We start from the raw sequence: 17927 nt of genomic DNA on the forward strand, positions 1-17927 counted from the left end.
CAAGACAGTGACTGCTAACTGTTCCTGTAAGGGTATGCAAGTGTGTGTGTGTGTGTGTGTGTGTGTGTGTGTGTGTGTGTTTGCTGGCTTCCTTGTCTCACCATTGGCATCATGGGAGTACTCCACCCCTGCCACAGTGCAGCGTCGAAACACCATCTTGTTCTCAGTCAGTGTGCCTGTCTTGTCAGAGAAGATGTATTGCATCTGGCCCAGATCCTCAGTGATATTAAGTGCTCTGCACTGCAGGTGAGAGTCTGTCTCCTCGTCGTACAGATCCATGTCCTGATGAATGAAGTACACTTGGCAGATCTTGACGATCTCAATTGACACAAAAAGGGAGATGGGTATCAGCACCTAAGACAGGAGAGAGTGTTTATTAAGAGACGTAGAACTGCCTATCAGTTAAACGGATAAGCAATGGATAAACGGTTCTAATACTACGCTTGAAATAACAGGAAAATCAGGAAATTGCTAAAAGTAATGGTTAAAAGATTAAAATAGATAGTTACACATTTAACAACAGAGTTATAAAGTTAAAACAAAGAAAAGTAATAGCTAAATAACAGAAATATCTTAAAGTAACAGATTAAACAGGTTCAAGGAGTGAATAAATAACTGAAACAGGTTAATAAAAGTGACAATATATGGCTAAAAATAAATGAAATTAAAATGAAAATTCCCAACCAGAACTATTTTTACTTTAGTAGAAGTTTCGCAATTGACAGGGAAAACATGGAACGATTGTACAGTATGTGAACTACTTGGAAACAACAGAAAATGTAATTTAAAAAACTCAGATAAGCAAAGATGGGAAAAAATAGATTACATAGATGGCTAGCTAAAAAGAAGGAAATGGACAAAGTACAAACATTTAATGGATAAATGGTGACATTTCTAAAAGCAATTTACAAATTGTTAGCTAAACAATACCGGATAAACAACTGAAATGATTTGCTACAAGTAAGAGATACATGGTGAAATCATGGATAAAGTCATGGATAAACAGTTGCAACAGTCAGCTTTGACAGGTGTTTGCTCATCCTTAGCTTCCTATATTAGCTAGCCAGCTTAGAGTAAAAAAAAAAAAAAAAAAAAACAATCAAGATTAAAAAAATGTATAAACAATTGTTGCAGCTAATAGATAAGGGTTGAAATTAGTAAAAGGAATGTTATATTGTTGTAGATGTACCCCAAAGTAATATGGATAAATATTGAAATTGCTAAATGTCCCAGAATAATTGTTACAATAGAGGACATAAATTGCTAGCTAAAAATCAAGGATAAACTGTTGAAAAGTAGGCAAAAGAACACAATACCTGGTTAAAAACACAGAGTTCGAAGTAATTACTAAATAGCTGAAACATTTACCTAAAAGTAACAGATTAATGGCTTGAGCAGTTAGATAAAGATCAAGGTTCAAGGTTTAAGGTTATACCCATGGGTAGATCCGTTTTGCAGAAAAAATTATTGCATTTGGCATTCTGTTACCAAACAGACACTAAACCTGACAGGCAGGTACTTGATCAATTCAAGACAAAAGACAAAAAGCGCTCAGTGTTCCACCATTCACTAACATACAAACACAGTGGATAAACGACTGAAATAGTCAAAAACAAGTAACAGATGAAGTAGTAAGATAAAAGTCAAGGATAAATGGTGGTGAAAAACAAGGGGCACTGAAGTTCACCTGGCTTACTATGACAACAAAAATGTTCTGTGGTACTGTTACCATCCAAAACCTTGGGGGCTAAACAAATGATTTATGAGTGTACTGGGTGCACGTTTGATTGTTTAAAAATGTTGGTGGAATCCAGAGTGGGACATTTCCAGGCAACATTTCTGGAAAGTAGTTCCGGAGAAATGAGTCATGGCTTTTGCGAGGGCAGTGAAGTCTGCACACTCTCCTCTGAACGCCAACAGTCGTGTGTTTATTTGAAAGTGTATCAGTACATGTCTGGTAATACTGGTAAATTTCCAGTCCTACACAGTTACTGTTTGTACAGCGAAACCAAGACTTTCTCCTCGCTGACTTCTGCTACCTGAGATCAGGCGACTCACACAGCAGGACAGACAGGGTGACGTTTACTGACAAGTTTGCAAGTGAGAAAACTGAAAGAACCAGATCAATAGCTGTCTGGTGTCACTTTCTCCTATTTTGATCTTGCATTTCAGAGATGATTTTGCTGCATGAAGCTTATAATGTGCTTTCTCACGGCTGTTCCAGAATAAATGTGAAGATAAAGATCTAGAGGTCGCAGGCAGCCAGGGGCTAAAATAATACTGCTTTGATTTACAGCAGCGCTTGTGTACAGTGGGATAAAACATTTCAAACTCAGTGATACTGTTTGGCTCCTTTATATCTTTATCTGCTTCTTTGTTTCTTTAAGCTCCTCTCTGTTCTGTACCTGAAAGACGATGATCATAGTGAGGAAGAGATAAATGGCTGACATGATGGGCGATAAGTCCGTCCCCTCTGGACTAAGAACGTCAAACACAGGCCTCTTATCTCCGTACTGAAACATCCACAGCCCGTGACCTGGAACAGCAACACCACAAGGTCAACTCATATAAACACCGGAATCATAGGAGAGGAATAAAAACGGTGTACACACGACATGAAAGGAGATTTTCTTTCTTCTTCATTACAAGAAAACTGCAGGCCGCCCTAACAGCTGTTTACGTAACTGTTACATACCAATAGCAGCAAACAGGCACAAGACCAGCAGGATGACGACACACCAGAACACATCTACATTCATCTGTCTCTCCAGTTTGCTGCGCTTGTAACGCGGGCCGTTGTTGTTCAGCATGGCTTTGGTCTCATGACCTGCGAAGACACACGGCGTGTTTGTCAGAGGCCAAGTATGTAGTGTTGTGATACACGGCAACACTGTTATTTTGAGGGCCGACCTGCGTAAATGACTATTCCCACAGCCTCCTCTGTGTTGCGGATGGTGCAGCCTCGCAGCAGCAGGTTTTCTTTGTAAAGTGCATCTCTTCTGCCGCTTCGATGGATTCTGTCAAGTTAGAAGATGCAAAAAACAGAGGTTAAAACATCCGCAGGTTTGAAAGACATGTTATCTATACACAAATGGCCTAAGTAACACCATTTATCAGAGCCAGAAACTGTAAAAACAGAAAAAAATCATTGCGTTTTCAACTTACTGAAAGCCCTTGAATGTGTCATGTGTGGCTTTCGGATTTGTCAGCAAAACTAACCAAATCTATGCTAAAATTGCGAGATTTCATTAAACCCACTTTATTCTACATATCTAATTTTAAAAAATGCCAAAATTAACTGTTTGCACCAGATTATGTAAAAAAAAAAAAAAAAAAAACAACAACAACAACAACTAAGAAGTCATGATTTATTGAGCTGTGACCAAGAGTCAAATGTCAAAAATGAAGTGAATTTTCTACTGAACTACAGGTTGTGTTTACAGAGCAATTCTTGCAAAACAAATGAAGAAATTCCACTTTGAATTTATGTTTTTGTTGTGATTTATGGCATAATAGCTTTGTAATTCTGCATGGGTTTCATCTCAAACGTTATTATCCTCTGAACCCTAAAAAAACCTGCAGGCACGTTTGAAAGGCGTGTTATCGTTTAGAAAAAAAAAAAAGACACCACCATTCATCAGAGCCAGAAACTGTACAGAGGGAATCACTGGTACTTGCGGAATCATGTGTGATGGGCAGTTTTTTCAGGGAAAACTAGCAAATCTAAGCTTAAAATCATGATATTCCAGCAACATTACTTTTTTCTGTTTTTTTTTAAATGTCAATACACATCTTTTGTACCAGTTTCTGTTAAAAAAAAAATCCTCAACACATCTGAGAAATCATGAATGACTGCAGCGTAATCAACAGTCATAAGACAAAAATACAGAGACGATTGGGCTGAACTGTGTTTACACAAGACAAGGATGGAAACAAATTACAGAGACTGTAAGGAAATTTCCATAAATGATCAATTCAATAAAAATGGTTAACAGAGACGCAAGTTGTCAGTAAGTTGTAGAACGATACATTCAGCATGGTGAAATATTTTTCTTGAGTTCACGTGCAAAGTGGTGTGAAATACGTGTAGTATGTAGAAGCTGTTAACATTTAAGTAGTAAAATATCTACAATTTGTAAAATCACCATTTTCCCAGTATTGTTTGCATCTGTGGGCGCTTGGAGAAATGTTGTACATGCTGATTCCAGTTTTTTCCAAATTTTGGCAAACAAAGAAATTCCATTTCAGTTTCTTCTTTTTTTTAAAATGATTTATGGCATTGTACCTTTGCTGCACAGAAAACATTTTTGAGTTCTCTCTACTTCTAAATATGCTTCCACAGAGGTGCAGGACCTTATATTTCAGAGAAAAATTATACAGTTGACTAAAAATGTGACAGACAAGCAGGTTTAAAGGGTTTTAAAAAGACATTGACAAAATCACACAGCAAAAACTCAAGATCCCACATCTACAGAACACATTGTGTGCAGTTTTCACTAGAACTACGTTCAACTAAAGAAACGGTCGTTATGTATCATGTCTGCAGCTCTGACCCCTCCTCAAATATAAATTTAACCCCTGCATGAAAATGTCTGTGCCAGCAAAATGAGCGCCGCTACACTCAGGTGAAACTATAGATGTTGTAGGCAAGTATATATAGCGGAGCCCAAAGACAACATCTGTTTATTCTGCTCAGCACCTCAATCAATCACGCTCTAAAGCACCACGGTCCCGCCTCACCAGGAGCCCTTATCTCAGCACAAATTCCCTCTGATACAGAAGAAGCTACCGTTCTGCTGCTCCACACAAACCCCCTCGGGCTTCGAGTCAATCAGGCAATTCACGGCCTCATCGCTGACCCCCAGATCTCACCGGAGACTCGCCAGTTTAAAGCTCGTCAGGCTCATATAGAGAGTCAATGTCATACAAAGAAGGAATTCAGCTCTTAGGCGGCCCACCGAGGAAGTTTAAAGCCCCTCTTAGGGGAAAGCTTTTTAACTAAAAGTGTGATGTATGTTGAGCTGCATTAAATGAGGGACTGAGGGGGGCTGGCTTAGCTTTTAATGTCAGCCTTAATCCTATTACTAAATCATAGATTACAAGTGTGTTAGTTAACCTTTAGCTGGGAGAAGTGCTTAATCAGCTCTGCTGTGGCTCCTTTCAGACTCACGCAACTGTCAGCACGTTTACCAACAGGAATGTTCATCTTCTGGCCCCTGACAGCAGCCAACTGACAGGTCGCCACCTTTATGGACTAATAACAGTGACCCTGAGCAGTTCGCACACAGCTCGTCCGACTCACAGCCTGCACTGTTCGAGAAATTGATAACACCCTCTGAGACACAGAGTGCTTTCTCTTCCACAAAGGGACTGAGATTAGATCCAGTGTCACTGGTCATAATGTAATAAAACGTTGCTGAGACAAGGTGCTCTGCTGTAGCCTGGCAACTGAATACCTGCAGCATCTGGTCGCCTTCTGAGCAAATAATACATGTCATAACCGTCTGAGTGCATGTCGACATGGACGCTTTCTTTGACACTGCTCATCACCATCTCACACACACTTACCCAACACCTCTCAGTGTGGGAGGAAAGAAAACTGCATGTAAACACGACTGGTTTGAATCCACGACTCTGAATGTCTTGGCAGCATCTTACTGAGAAACACCAACATGTTAGAAGAACATTAACAGTACATGATTTTGGTAAAACACAAAAGTGAGAGTGACAGGAGGAGATCGGTAGCATTTTATCTGCATGGAACATATGAGGTTAGAGCGAGCAAGTTAGCTTAGCTTAGCATAGCGACTGGAAACAGTGTCTTAACCAAGAAGCAGCATTGAGAGTTTAAAAAATAAGCAGTACATTGGAAGTCATTATGGAGTCTGCTGTAATTAATAAATAACAACCGTCTGAGACCTTCTTAGAAAACTGATGGGAACCTAGAAACTTGCTAAGTTTCTTGTTTGGCATATTTATGATAGATGTATATTTCTGTGACATGGTGTCTTAAACAAACAGGTTAAGGACCGTCAAACATCTGCTGTGATCATAGGGAGGAACAAGCAGCCACCTCTAGGTCTTAAAAAGCGAAGCCAACACAGAAGTACCAAAAACTGCAGCTACTTCAATATCCACCTGAGACTGACTCCAAATTGAACCAAACCTCATAGACGTCTATGTTAAAATGTCCAAGTTCACCGTAGAAAAATACATGTTTACAGCCTGGTACAGAAATTACTTGGGTCTCTAAAGCTAATTTTCTCATTCATGACAACTTTCAAGGGTGTATTTCAATACAAGTCACCACTTTAAATTATACTAAGGCCTAAAGTTATGCATAATTAAGGGGAGTGACTACTAGAAGTGACAGCTCAGTGTAGTCACAGAACAGTCTATGAGTCAGAGAGGTTTGCATGGTCCACCTCAGCCCCACCTCTTTACTCATTTTTGGATTAGCCACGAGCTAGAAGGAGTCGTGTACTGCCAAGATGACAACACTACACTGAGCTTCAAAACTGGTCTTTAGGAATTTATGTGAGTGATGACACAAAGGGTTTGTCCTCCTTTACACACAGTCTATGGTCAAAACATAACAAAATCCTCCTACCAGCACCTCTAAAGTTCTCTAATTAACCAGTTACATGTTTCTGTAGTCGAGTTTTCAGCATGAGGCTGGCAGGCAACCAGTAGACATTTCTCATAAACATGTTTACAGAGAAAATATCTGATGAAAATTGCAAAACATTAATTAATTAGATGGATTAAATAAACAGTAATACCTAAAAGTAGTACCAAAAATGTTGATGAAATGAAAATAATAAAAAGAATAGATGGATGTTTAGTTTTAATTTGTTGTTCAATGATCAATATTTAAGATGCAGGATTCTAAATCTCAAAATTCATGTGACAAGTAAAGATGGTCAGCTGGGAGGGTGGATGAAGGGTATGTATAGACAAAAGTTTCAAAAAGCTAAATTTCTAAACACGGACAAAGCTGCTCACATCAAATATCGCACTATGAAGCCTCACATCATTCAAAGAGATAAGAAAGTAGGACTGAATTTTTCACATACCTGCATCTCTCCTTAAAAAACCTCAGCTCGATCCTTCAGTTTTATCAGATTTTAGACCTGTTTCACGTTTACCTTTATTGTCCAAGGTTTTAGACAAAGGTGTTTTCATACAGTTACAGTGTTTCGTAGAGGACAATGACATTTTTGATAAATAAATTAATTTTTTATGTACTAACTTTAAGATGCATATTTTAGTGTTGTTTTATTGCTGTCTATTTTTATTGTTTTATTGTATATTTTATTGCTGTTTCTGCTTTAAGTTACTGTATTGTTTTTAAGTTACTCTCTTGTTTTCACTGTAAAGCACTTTGGTCACCCTCTGGGCTGTTGTAAAGGGCTATATAAATAAACTTTGATTGATTGATTGATCTCCAACACTTTCTAATAACAAATGAGGGACTGGAAATGGTAATCTCACCTCAACAGAACAGTTTAATACCAAATATTATTGTCCATGAAGCCAAATAACTCCTTACAACAAAAGGAGCTACATAAAAATAATATACTATAACACTCACTATAATTTGAAATACAGGGAGAGATGTGTGGGCAGCGACACTTTGTGATCAAATCTAAGATTTGGATTTATTTTAAATGGAAGTCAGATACCAGATTCTGGAGGTAACAGTAAAATTTTCTTAGGTAAGTGTTGGAGAAAAATCTGAAATCAGCAACCATAGTTGTATTTTTTGAATGTGTCTGAAGTTGAAGAATGATCGGTATATTTCTGTCTAGGTGCAAGAAGGCACTGAAGGCTTGCAGTAGGCTTTTCAGGGAAGCACTAAAATCTGTTTGAAACAAATCTATTAAAAGGCTGACATAAATTGTATTGCAATTAAGCGGTTGAAACCTGATGCTACAGCTGACAACGCTGGATCCAAAAACTATGGGACATGTATGAGACGGAGCAAATCACAAATGTAACAGAACTGCAAAGTCTTACAGTCCAGTGTTTAAAGAGCCACTTGGGAACATTTGTGTCAAAATCAAAGCAGCAATATATGACATATCCCAATTTCTCATATTTTGCATGTGTAAAGCACAAAACTCCATGAATACTATGATTTCCCATGAATGCAACACAGCAACATCTTGCATTAGGTCCTCTGTGAAAATTGAACTCTGATCAGACAGTTTACATAAACTACATGTCATCACTACAGCAGCTGAATAGTCCAACAAGCCAAACAACAACTATCTTAAATGTCATTAGCTCTCGAAACCCCAAAACCTGTAGGTGCATTTAAAACGGCATGCTTGCTTTAAAAAAGCTAACATTTCAGATTTCAGATTCTCCTTGAACTAACCATGTGTGATCTGCCGTTTTGTCTTCAGAATTGACCAAATCTAAGCTTAAAATTGTTATAATTCATCAATATCAGTGTATTTTACGTGTCCTAGTTGTAAAAAAAATGCCAAATACAATCGTTTTGTGTAACATTCTGTTAATAAAAAAAAAAAAAAAAAAAAATTCAAATTCTGCACTCCTCAGAACAACTACAAGCAGCCATGAGTGACTCAAGTACCAACAGTCACATGACAACATTACAGACTATTTGGCTGAACTGCAGGCTGTGTATACAGAGTGAAGAAGAGGCAAGCATGGAAACAAATTAAAGAGGCTGACAGGACAGTAAAACATACTTGATCAGTTAAATTAATGCAGCATGGCTCAAAAACAGTATACAGAGGAGCCAGATCTCAGCAAACTATTGGAAGACATAATCAGCATGTTGAAATATCTGATGAGCAGATTGATGTGAAAAGTCCCTTGTGTGTAGAAGTTGTAAAAGCTTAAGTTATAAAATCTTTAAGGTATGTAGAGTCACCATTTTTTCCAATATTATTAACATCTGTGGGTGCTTGGAAAAATGTGTATGTATTAATACATTTTTTAAAAAAGTAAATTCAACTTTTGTTTTTTTTCTCTCTTTTTCTTTGATTATTGCATTATTAATTTTGGTATGCCGCACAAAAGACATTTCTGAGTTCTCTCTACCTCTTGCCATGGCTGTGCTGTTTCCACAGAGGTGCAGGACTTTATACTGCAGTCAAAAATGAGCCCACAGTGAGGAAAATGTGACAAGAGCAAAACAAAACCCAGAATCTGTTTGGAGTTCAGAGGGTTAATGAAGGAGATGAGTCAGTGCATGAAACTCAGCCACACTCCTTCCTTCCTTCCTTTCTTATGTCTTTCAATACATCCACAGAACCCAACAATCACGTATGTACATCTTGGGAAAACACCCTTGAACGTTTCCACTGCAGACAGAAAGGAAGAAAGATTGAGAGTGAAAACACAAGCTAACTAGCAACTACAGCTCCAGTAGTAAAGTTGCAGTTTATTATGGTCATGATGAAGCACATACATCTTCAAATGTGCCTGGTCAAAACCCTGCGACCACATCCCAAGACGGCAAATCGTAATCCTGACTTGGAAAAACTGTTCAAGTCCTAATTATAAGTTGGAAACTGCTGGCTTGTCAACAAACCGCACGGTCACATTATTTCCAGTCTGAAGCTCAGCACTGCATTAATTTACAGTGAAGCAAAAATGAAACCTGAAACCTCTGATGAGAGTTAGCAAGGAAGTTCAACATGAGCGTCCGATGTTGAAAACAGTTGTTTTAAAAGTTCAGACCACGTGGTTTGCAGCCACCGTGTGCAGCATCAGTACTCACATGTAGCCTCTGAATCTGTTCAGGTCGTTGTTGGGCTTTTCACATTCAATTATACTGTTGTACTTCAAGGGGTCGAACTCGCAGTCCTGGAACCAGAAAACAAACAGATTATTCAGATGAAGAACGCAACACCTCAGTAAATGAGCTCTTAATATACAGAGTGTTTAGTGTATTATACTAGCAGGAAGGGTGGGCAAAATATAGAAAAATTGCTTTATATAATGAAGTGCAATTACACATCATTTCACAAACGGCCTGACGAATCTTATCAGTTCATCAGGGAGGCAGGATGTGTTGCAGGACAGTAAAAGCTTGTGCAGCGTACATTAGGCGACTTCTACAAGTGTTTAGTTCATTATTTTTAACTCTTAGTTGACCTACAGTGTAGTTAAAGTAATGCATGTTATATATAATGAATTTTCTTTGACTAACTTAACTCATGCTGATCTCAAAATGCTCGGCTGCTCTAAAAAAAACAGAGTTTTTACACAGTTACACCTTAGTTTATTATTTATTCTAGCGATGGGAACCATTTAATCACTTCATGGTTTCTACTGTGTAACAGAATTCTTGGCACTGCTCAAAAAGACTTTTCTCGGTGCCAAATTGTTGATAATTGCTGAGAACTTTAAAAATTTATCACTTTAACCATTGTTGATAATTAGCTCTTCAATTACTCAAGCAGAAAATACATTTTAGTTTATCAGATGGTCAGAAATAACAAAAGAGGCAAAGATTTCATTAAAATAGGCCACACAGACTCGTTGTCATCACACTACACAGACTGAACATGCTCACTGTCATGTACTGTCACCCCCAAAAGCCAAACTGAGCCAGAAAAAAGCCTGGTATGTAAATAACTACTGTATCATCATTGGACGTGGAAATAAAAATATTTAGCTTTGGTGTAGAGCGATGACTTTAATCATGAATGCCACACAAAACTTCAGCAATTTAACTTTCAAAATGTAAAATTCATCAAATGAAAACTATCTGTTGGCATTGTTATATGGCTAACACTCTCCAAAATGTATGGAAGGTGTGAGCTAAAACTATTTAACATATAACTAGTTCTGCTCTTATCTGATGACTTTTGTAAAGCTGCTTTTGCACTGCAACACTTTGTTTGGACAACACGAATCTTTTCAGGATCTCAGTTCTTCTGCCTGTGTCTCCTCCACAGGAACCAGCTCCAGAGAGATGGTTGTAACCTGCCCGCTGAGAGGAGGATCTTCCAAAAGTTCAGGAACAGTTTCAGTCCGAACAACAGGGATGGGTGAAATTTTTAAAAGCTTGCATTTGCTTGTATGTTTATTTCACTTCCACTCACTGTAGTTCAGTGAAAAAATGCAGGTCAAAAGAAATCTCTGATGACAAGATAAAGCATTTATGCAGAGGAAAATACTCATCCTGAATTTGAAACCTTAGTCCACAATGACTAGGTCTATTTTAAAGCTGTAACAAGTGGTTTTGAACTCAGTTCAGGCACGACATCGCACAAACTTTTACATAAACTAATTCAAAATCACCCTTTCAGCCTTTATGATTCCACTGCAACAGTAGTAACTTAGCATAAATCCAGTTCTATGAGCAGGTAGGAAATAAAACAATGGAGTAATTGACGTGAGCTAATATTTTGTAAGACTTTTTCAATTATGATAACAATGTTAGAGAGGAGAAAACTGCAACTTGAGAAGGACATCACGAGGACAGAAAAATGGCCAATGAATAACCAATCAGTGTTTGGCAATGCACAGCAGTTGTTTAAGGTTGTTCATTAGTACCTACCCTGGAGTAAGTACTTTCCCCAATGAAAGCAGCCCTGAAAGAGGTTCTACAAAGGTGGTTCTTGCAGTCAGAAAAGGCACAAAGGTTTGGGCCATCCTAAAATTGTTCTCAAGTTCCTGCAGTGGAAAACTGCTAAAAAAAAAAAAAACAACTAGAATTGATTTGTACTGGTGTGTGAACAAAATGACACTTCTGAATCCTCAGCTAAATAATCTGCCTAATTATCTGTCTAATTAGTGTTTTTTTACCACAGGGAAAAACGCAGATAACAAAAGGCTGAAAAGACACTTAGGAGAACTAAAGCCTTCAGTGACTTTTGGTAGAAACTCAGCTTGAGGTTTCTATCAAACGTCTGCAACCACAATGACACATTAAAACAGCTGGAATCACAGTAAACCAAAACCACCAAATCTTTTCCAAAAAGCAGACAAGAAGTGAAACGTCTCACCAGGTCAAAGAAGCTGCGAACGACCTGCCTCTGCTTCAGGTTGGTTTCTCCGTCCAGCGTGGCGGTCTCGATGTGACACAGCCGGTCGGGGTCGCTGGAGCTCAGCAGCAGGACGTCGGCGGGGAGGATCTCGTTGCATCGCAGCCTGATGAAGTCTCCCACCCGAACCTCCTTCCAGTACTTCTCCACATAGCGTCTCTCAGCTCTGCCAGAATAAACGCGAGAAACAAACGGCTGCAGAATGAAAGATGTGAAGCTATTGTTTGCAACAATTGGTGCTTCTATAAACAGACACTTCAGCCCAACTTCCATAAATCTATGAGGGATAGTAAATATGTTATGCACAAAAGAGGAAAGCCTGTTTGTTGATGCTAAAGCTGGGGGAGCGACTCTCAGATTCCATTTAATGGAACATGTTCAATTCAGAGAGTCCATCATGGTGGAGTAAACTATGGTGCATAATGTCACTATTCTGAGAAGAACTGTATGAACTCTAAACCATTAATGTTCAAAAACACTCAGGGATGAATATTAACGCTCTGAAACTGTGCTAATGGTGACCACCAGCTTCATTTCTGACCAGTGTGATGATTCTGGCAGCGAACTGCTAAATAATGCATATATAAACAGTGCAGAAGTGAAAGGAAAAACTTACAGTTATTTATTCATAACAACTCCCACCCCGACATTAATGACTCGCATCTGAGTGTAACATAAAAACATTCCCTTCCGTGAATTTTGATGGTGAAATGCATGTAATGCCAGCAAGAAAACAAGAGCATTACACTGGCCACTTTGTTTGTAAAATACAAAGTAAATGCAAAGTAACTTGGAAAAGGGCAATAAATTCCTTTTGATTGCACAAAAATGGATCAATTTCTCGATGATACTGAATAAACTGCAGACTTGTTAAGTATGAAGTGGCAATCTGAATTCTTTCCTGCAACAGGCATCTTAATGATCATTCGAGAAATTTAATAGATAGATCAATCGACAATAAACACAACTCTCATCTGCAGCCTCAATGAAGTAACAGCAGCTGAAATCCAACTTAAAAACACAATTTTTTCTTGGATGATGTCCACAGTTTGGACAGTTCAGCTAACAGAGTTTGATAACTGATTAATCTTTGACGTCATTTTTCAGACAAAAACACCAAACACATGATGGTCCTGAAATAAGTGAGTACAACGATTTCTTTGACTCAGATACTATTAAGTGAACATCACTGGGAATCAGACCTCCATAAGGCCATTAGAGGACAGCATTTTTGGCTGTGGGACATTCTGATGATCATTTTTTAATATTTTCTGACCTTTTCTGAACAAAATGTTGGACCAGTTAGTGCAGAAAACAGCAGGTTACGTGCAGCCATATTTAGGGTAAACACAACATGGACTTTATTTTGGAGATGAGAAAGATCAGCAGGCATGGAAACACAGTGAATTTAACAATGAATGAAAAAAAAGAATTATTGAAGATAATCTCCAATGATTTTCATCTTTGATTAATTGATTTGACCATTTTTTGTGGAAAAAAAACTTCTCTGACTCAACCTTCTTACATGGGAATACATATATATATATATATATATATATATATATATATATATATATATATATATATATATATATAAAAATAAAAATAAATAAATAAAAATATATATATATATATATATATATATATATATTTAATCCTCTATGACAGTAAACTGAATATATCTGGATTGTAGACAAAACAAGACATTTGAAGATACCATTTTAGGGTTTGGAGAAACACTGATGAACAATTTTCACAATTTTCTTACATTTTACAAAGCAAACAACTAATGAATTAATCAAGATGATTAAATTGTTAGTTGCTCCTCTAAACAATAGAAGATTGTTTTTCCTGGAAGATTTCCTCCTGATTTGACAGAGTCAGTTTCCTCAAACCTCATGTTTGCCTCAGATAAACTTTAGAATCTATTTTTACACCTATGGACAACTGTGGATTTTGCCGTCTATCACTTCATCAAAGCTGATTTTGGAACAGATCCACGCTGGAAAGAAGTACCTCAAACTAGAGACACAACAATTTATCGATTAGTTGTTAACTATTACATTAGATAGCAATTATTTTGATAATCGATTAATCAGTTGTATTTATTTTTTTTAAGGAAATAACGTCTAAATTCTGATTCCAGCTCCTGAAATGTGAATATTCTCTGTTTTCTTTCCTTCTGGTTGACTCTTAATTAAATATTTTAGTTTTAAGAACAAAAAAAAAAGACATTTGAGGATGCCATCTTGGGCTTTGGAGAAAATTTGATCGGCATTTTTCACCTTTATAGACCAAACAATGAATTTAATATTCAAGAAAATAATAGAGAGATTAATAAACAATGAAAATATTAATTGGTTGCAACTCTAATCCCTGTCTAAATATTCACCACAAGCACTCCTGTTCCATTTTAAACAAGAATTTCTACATTAAATTATAATTTAATGGTTTATTTCAGACAGATTCCCTTTAATAATTATTTAATGGAACAAACAGGAAAATTTTAACGAGGACAAAGTGAAAAAATATCATTATATCTGCAGTCTGATGGAAATCACGTCTGTCTTTTGATGATGATTAAATGTGAAACGTATCTGCCATTGTTTGAGCATGACTGCAAAATAAGTCAGCCTGCACACTCATCAGCGATAACTAATTAATTATCCAGTTACGAAGGAATTTACCAGCTTTCAGAGAAAACAACAACATAAACTAACAGTGTTGTTCAGTGACCTGCAGAGCAGATTATTTCCAGAGGAGGCTGTGCACCCTGAAAACCAGATTAAGAGCAAACTATTTACATTCCAGAAAGTTTATTAGCAGGAATGTATGATTAGATTGAATCTGCATTCAGGAGGAATCCTCCTTTCAGACTCTCTAAACATCACATATTTAATAACTGGGGTTTCCTATTGCGGCTTCTGCACTGTGTGAGGATAAAATGGATTCAGATGAGTTCAGAAGCAGCTACAAGTTTTCCACAAACACAAAGTGACAGATAGTTTGAGCGACCCTGTGCCGCAACCTTGAGAAAAATGAAATACGTTTTTAGTCAAGTCAGCTTCTCGCCAGGTTAAGAAAGGCGATGTTTTGCACAATATTGCTACAGCAAAAGAAAATTCAATACTGTCCAACCTTGACAGAACAACTGGGGTCGAGACTTAAGCTAAAACTGTGGAGCCGCTAAACACTGAGCCTTTTGATAACCGTGAATTATGCTCTGTACACCAACGACAGTGCTGCTTTTCATTAGCAAAATACAGTCTGAGCACACAGATGCAGGAAAATAAGTCAGAAGCAGGTCATCAGGTTGCGAACTGGCTCATTATTAATAGAGAAAGCAGAAAAGCTTTTACTATCAGAAAAAAAACAGTTTCACATCTGTGTGGCAGACAGGTGGGCAGGAATCTGGTGTTTTCTGGACTTTTGGATGCCACATATTTATCATGTGTGAGCAAAACTCTGAAATGTTCTGCTTCCTCGAATCCTGATTGAAAAATAAAGATTTTCTCCAGGAGATACGTCCCTCTCAATATTTAGAGCATTTGTTCTCTCTAATAAAAACAAGAAAGAAGGAAAACACGTGTTCTGAATGTGCAGAAAGCTTTGAAATCAATTAATTTATCACTGACGTGAAAAGATACAAAATTTAAAAAGTTTCCTTCCCCAAATGAAAACCACAAAAGAGGATAGAAGAGTCACTCCAACCTGCATGAGTGTTGAATCAACAGGGATGATATTAAACCAGAAAAGCTGATCAATGGGAGAATAAATATTCAGAAGAAATACAGAATGTCTGAGAGCCTTACTACGTTATATTCAGTTATATTTTGTTTCACCTGGTGAATGAATTCTGTCTTCCTGCAAAATCACAAACCGACTACACACAGAAATTCACATAAAAATGCCAAACAATTGAGGTTTCGAGGTTCACAAATGAGCGATGATTGTCTTGTTCTGAATTTACTGCAAGTTAAATTTCACCAGATTTCAACTGAAGTACTTCAGAACTTCCCTCATCAGGTTTTAAGGAGTCTTCCAGCACCAAAGTAGTTTACTGGTAGTAACCCTAACCCTAAGTCTTGCACAATGCTGCAGCAACAACAAGCACAGAGAACCTCCAGAAAGCAGGACATGAAGTTTCTTCCACATTTCAAGTGAAATCTATGCTCTTGATTATCTGAGGTTCATGAATGAAGATCAGTGTGTCTAGTCTGGCAAGTAGAGTTGCAACACAATTAATTAGCTGACATCTTCTAAATTGTTCTTCAACTTTTTTCAGAATCGGTTAATTACTATAAGTCACATTTTAGGGGGAAAACAAACAAATTCTTTAATTCCAGCTCGTTAAATGTGAGTATTTTCTGGCTTTCTTACTTCTCTATGACAGCAAACTGAATAACTTTGGGTTGTGTACAAACCATTTTTAACATTTTCTTACATCTCATAGATAAAACAAATAATTAATTAGAAAATTACCTGGAAGGTTAATCAACATTAATAGAAATTCTGAGTTGCAGCAAACGTGTGTTGATTGTAGAGCCTCAGCAATTGATTAGTGCTCAACCCGCCAACTATTTTGATAACTGGTTAATCGGTTTGAGTCATTTTCTTAATTAAAAAAACTACAATTTCTCTAATTCCTGTTTATAAAATGTGAATATTTTCCGGCTTCTCTGCTCCTCTGTGACAGTAAACTGAATATTTTTTGAGTTACTGGGCAAAACAAGACATTTTCTGACATTATCTTGGGCTTTGGGACATTTTCTGACACTTCTTACATTGAACAACTAATGGATTAATGAAGAAAATATTTGACTTGATTTGATTTTTTGACAATGTAAAATAATTACTTGTTGCAGCACTACTGGCAAAACAACTAAGACAGAAGTGTGTTCATTGTTAAACTGCAGTAAAGAATCAATTAGTTGTCATCTAGTAAATTAATAGGCAAGAAAGAAAGTCCTAAATTTCTGATTTCAGCTCCACAAATGTGAATAATATCTGGTTTCTTACCTCCTCTATTACAGTAAACTGAATGTCTTATCTGAGGACAAAATTACACATTTGAAGACATCATATTGAGAGACTAACTAATTGATTAGTCTAGAAACTAATCAAAATATTAATCAACAATGAAAGTAATCCTGAGTTGCAGCTCTACTGGCCAGAAACTAAGCTAATGTGTGTTGACTGAAGAGCTGCAATGAATAATTGATTAGTTGTCAATTACTGAATAAATCTACAACTATTTTGATAATCAATAATTCATATAGAGAAATGATCGAAAGAAAAAATGTCTAAATTCTTTGATTTCAACTTCTTAAATGTGAATATTTTCCGTTTTATTCATTCTTGTATGACAGTAAACTAAATATCTTTATGTTTGTGAACAAAACAAGACATTTGAGGACATCACCTTGGACTTTAGAATAGTTTTTACCATTTTCTTACATATAATAAACCAAATCAATTAGTCCAGAACATAATCAAAATACGGAAGTATTACAAAAGTAATAAACTAAGCTAATGTGTGTTGACTGAAGAGCTGCAATGAATAATTGATTAATTGTCAGCTACTAAATTATTCACAAATTGTTATGATATTTGATTAACTGATTTCAGTAACCTTTAATTTCAGAAAAGTTAAAACAAAATGATTCCAGGTTATAAAATGAGATTATTTTCTATTTCTTTCCCAATCCATGAGAGGAAACTTATTATTTTCCAGCTTGTGGACAAAAAAAGACATCCGAGGACGTCATCTTGCACTTTTTGATATTTCTCGCAATTTTCAATGAAAAAATTAATCAATTAATTGAGAAAATAACTGACATATTAATGGACAGTGATAATCATTAGTTGCAGCACTGCTAGCAAGAAAATGAAGCA

General features: G+C 36.8%; 1 protein-coding gene across 1 annotated transcript in view; it reads right to left on the minus strand.

The window, feature by feature from the left end:
• atp10a (ATPase phospholipid transporting 10A) overlaps window positions 1-17927 on the minus strand; it is a 49660-nt gene that overhangs the window by 30235 nt on the left and 1498 nt on the right. Inside the window, exons 2-7 of the mRNA XM_023289101.3 lie at window positions 11994-12198; window positions 9758-9843; window positions 2911-3017; window positions 2696-2827; window positions 2406-2536; window positions 102-354 (exon numbers count right to left, since the gene is read on the minus strand). Coding sequence (XP_023144869.2) covers window positions 102-354; window positions 2406-2536; window positions 2696-2827; window positions 2911-3017; window positions 9758-9843; window positions 11994-12198 — 914 coding nt within the window. The remainder of the gene's footprint in view (window positions 1-101; window positions 355-2405; window positions 2537-2695; window positions 2828-2910; window positions 3018-9757; window positions 9844-11993; window positions 12199-17927) is intronic.

Source organism: Amphiprion ocellaris, chromosome 2 (assembly GCF_022539595.1).
Source record: "Amphiprion ocellaris isolate individual 3 ecotype Okinawa chromosome 2, ASM2253959v1, whole genome shotgun sequence".
Lineage (NCBI taxonomy): Eukaryota > Metazoa > Chordata > Actinopteri > Pomacentridae > Amphiprion > Amphiprion ocellaris.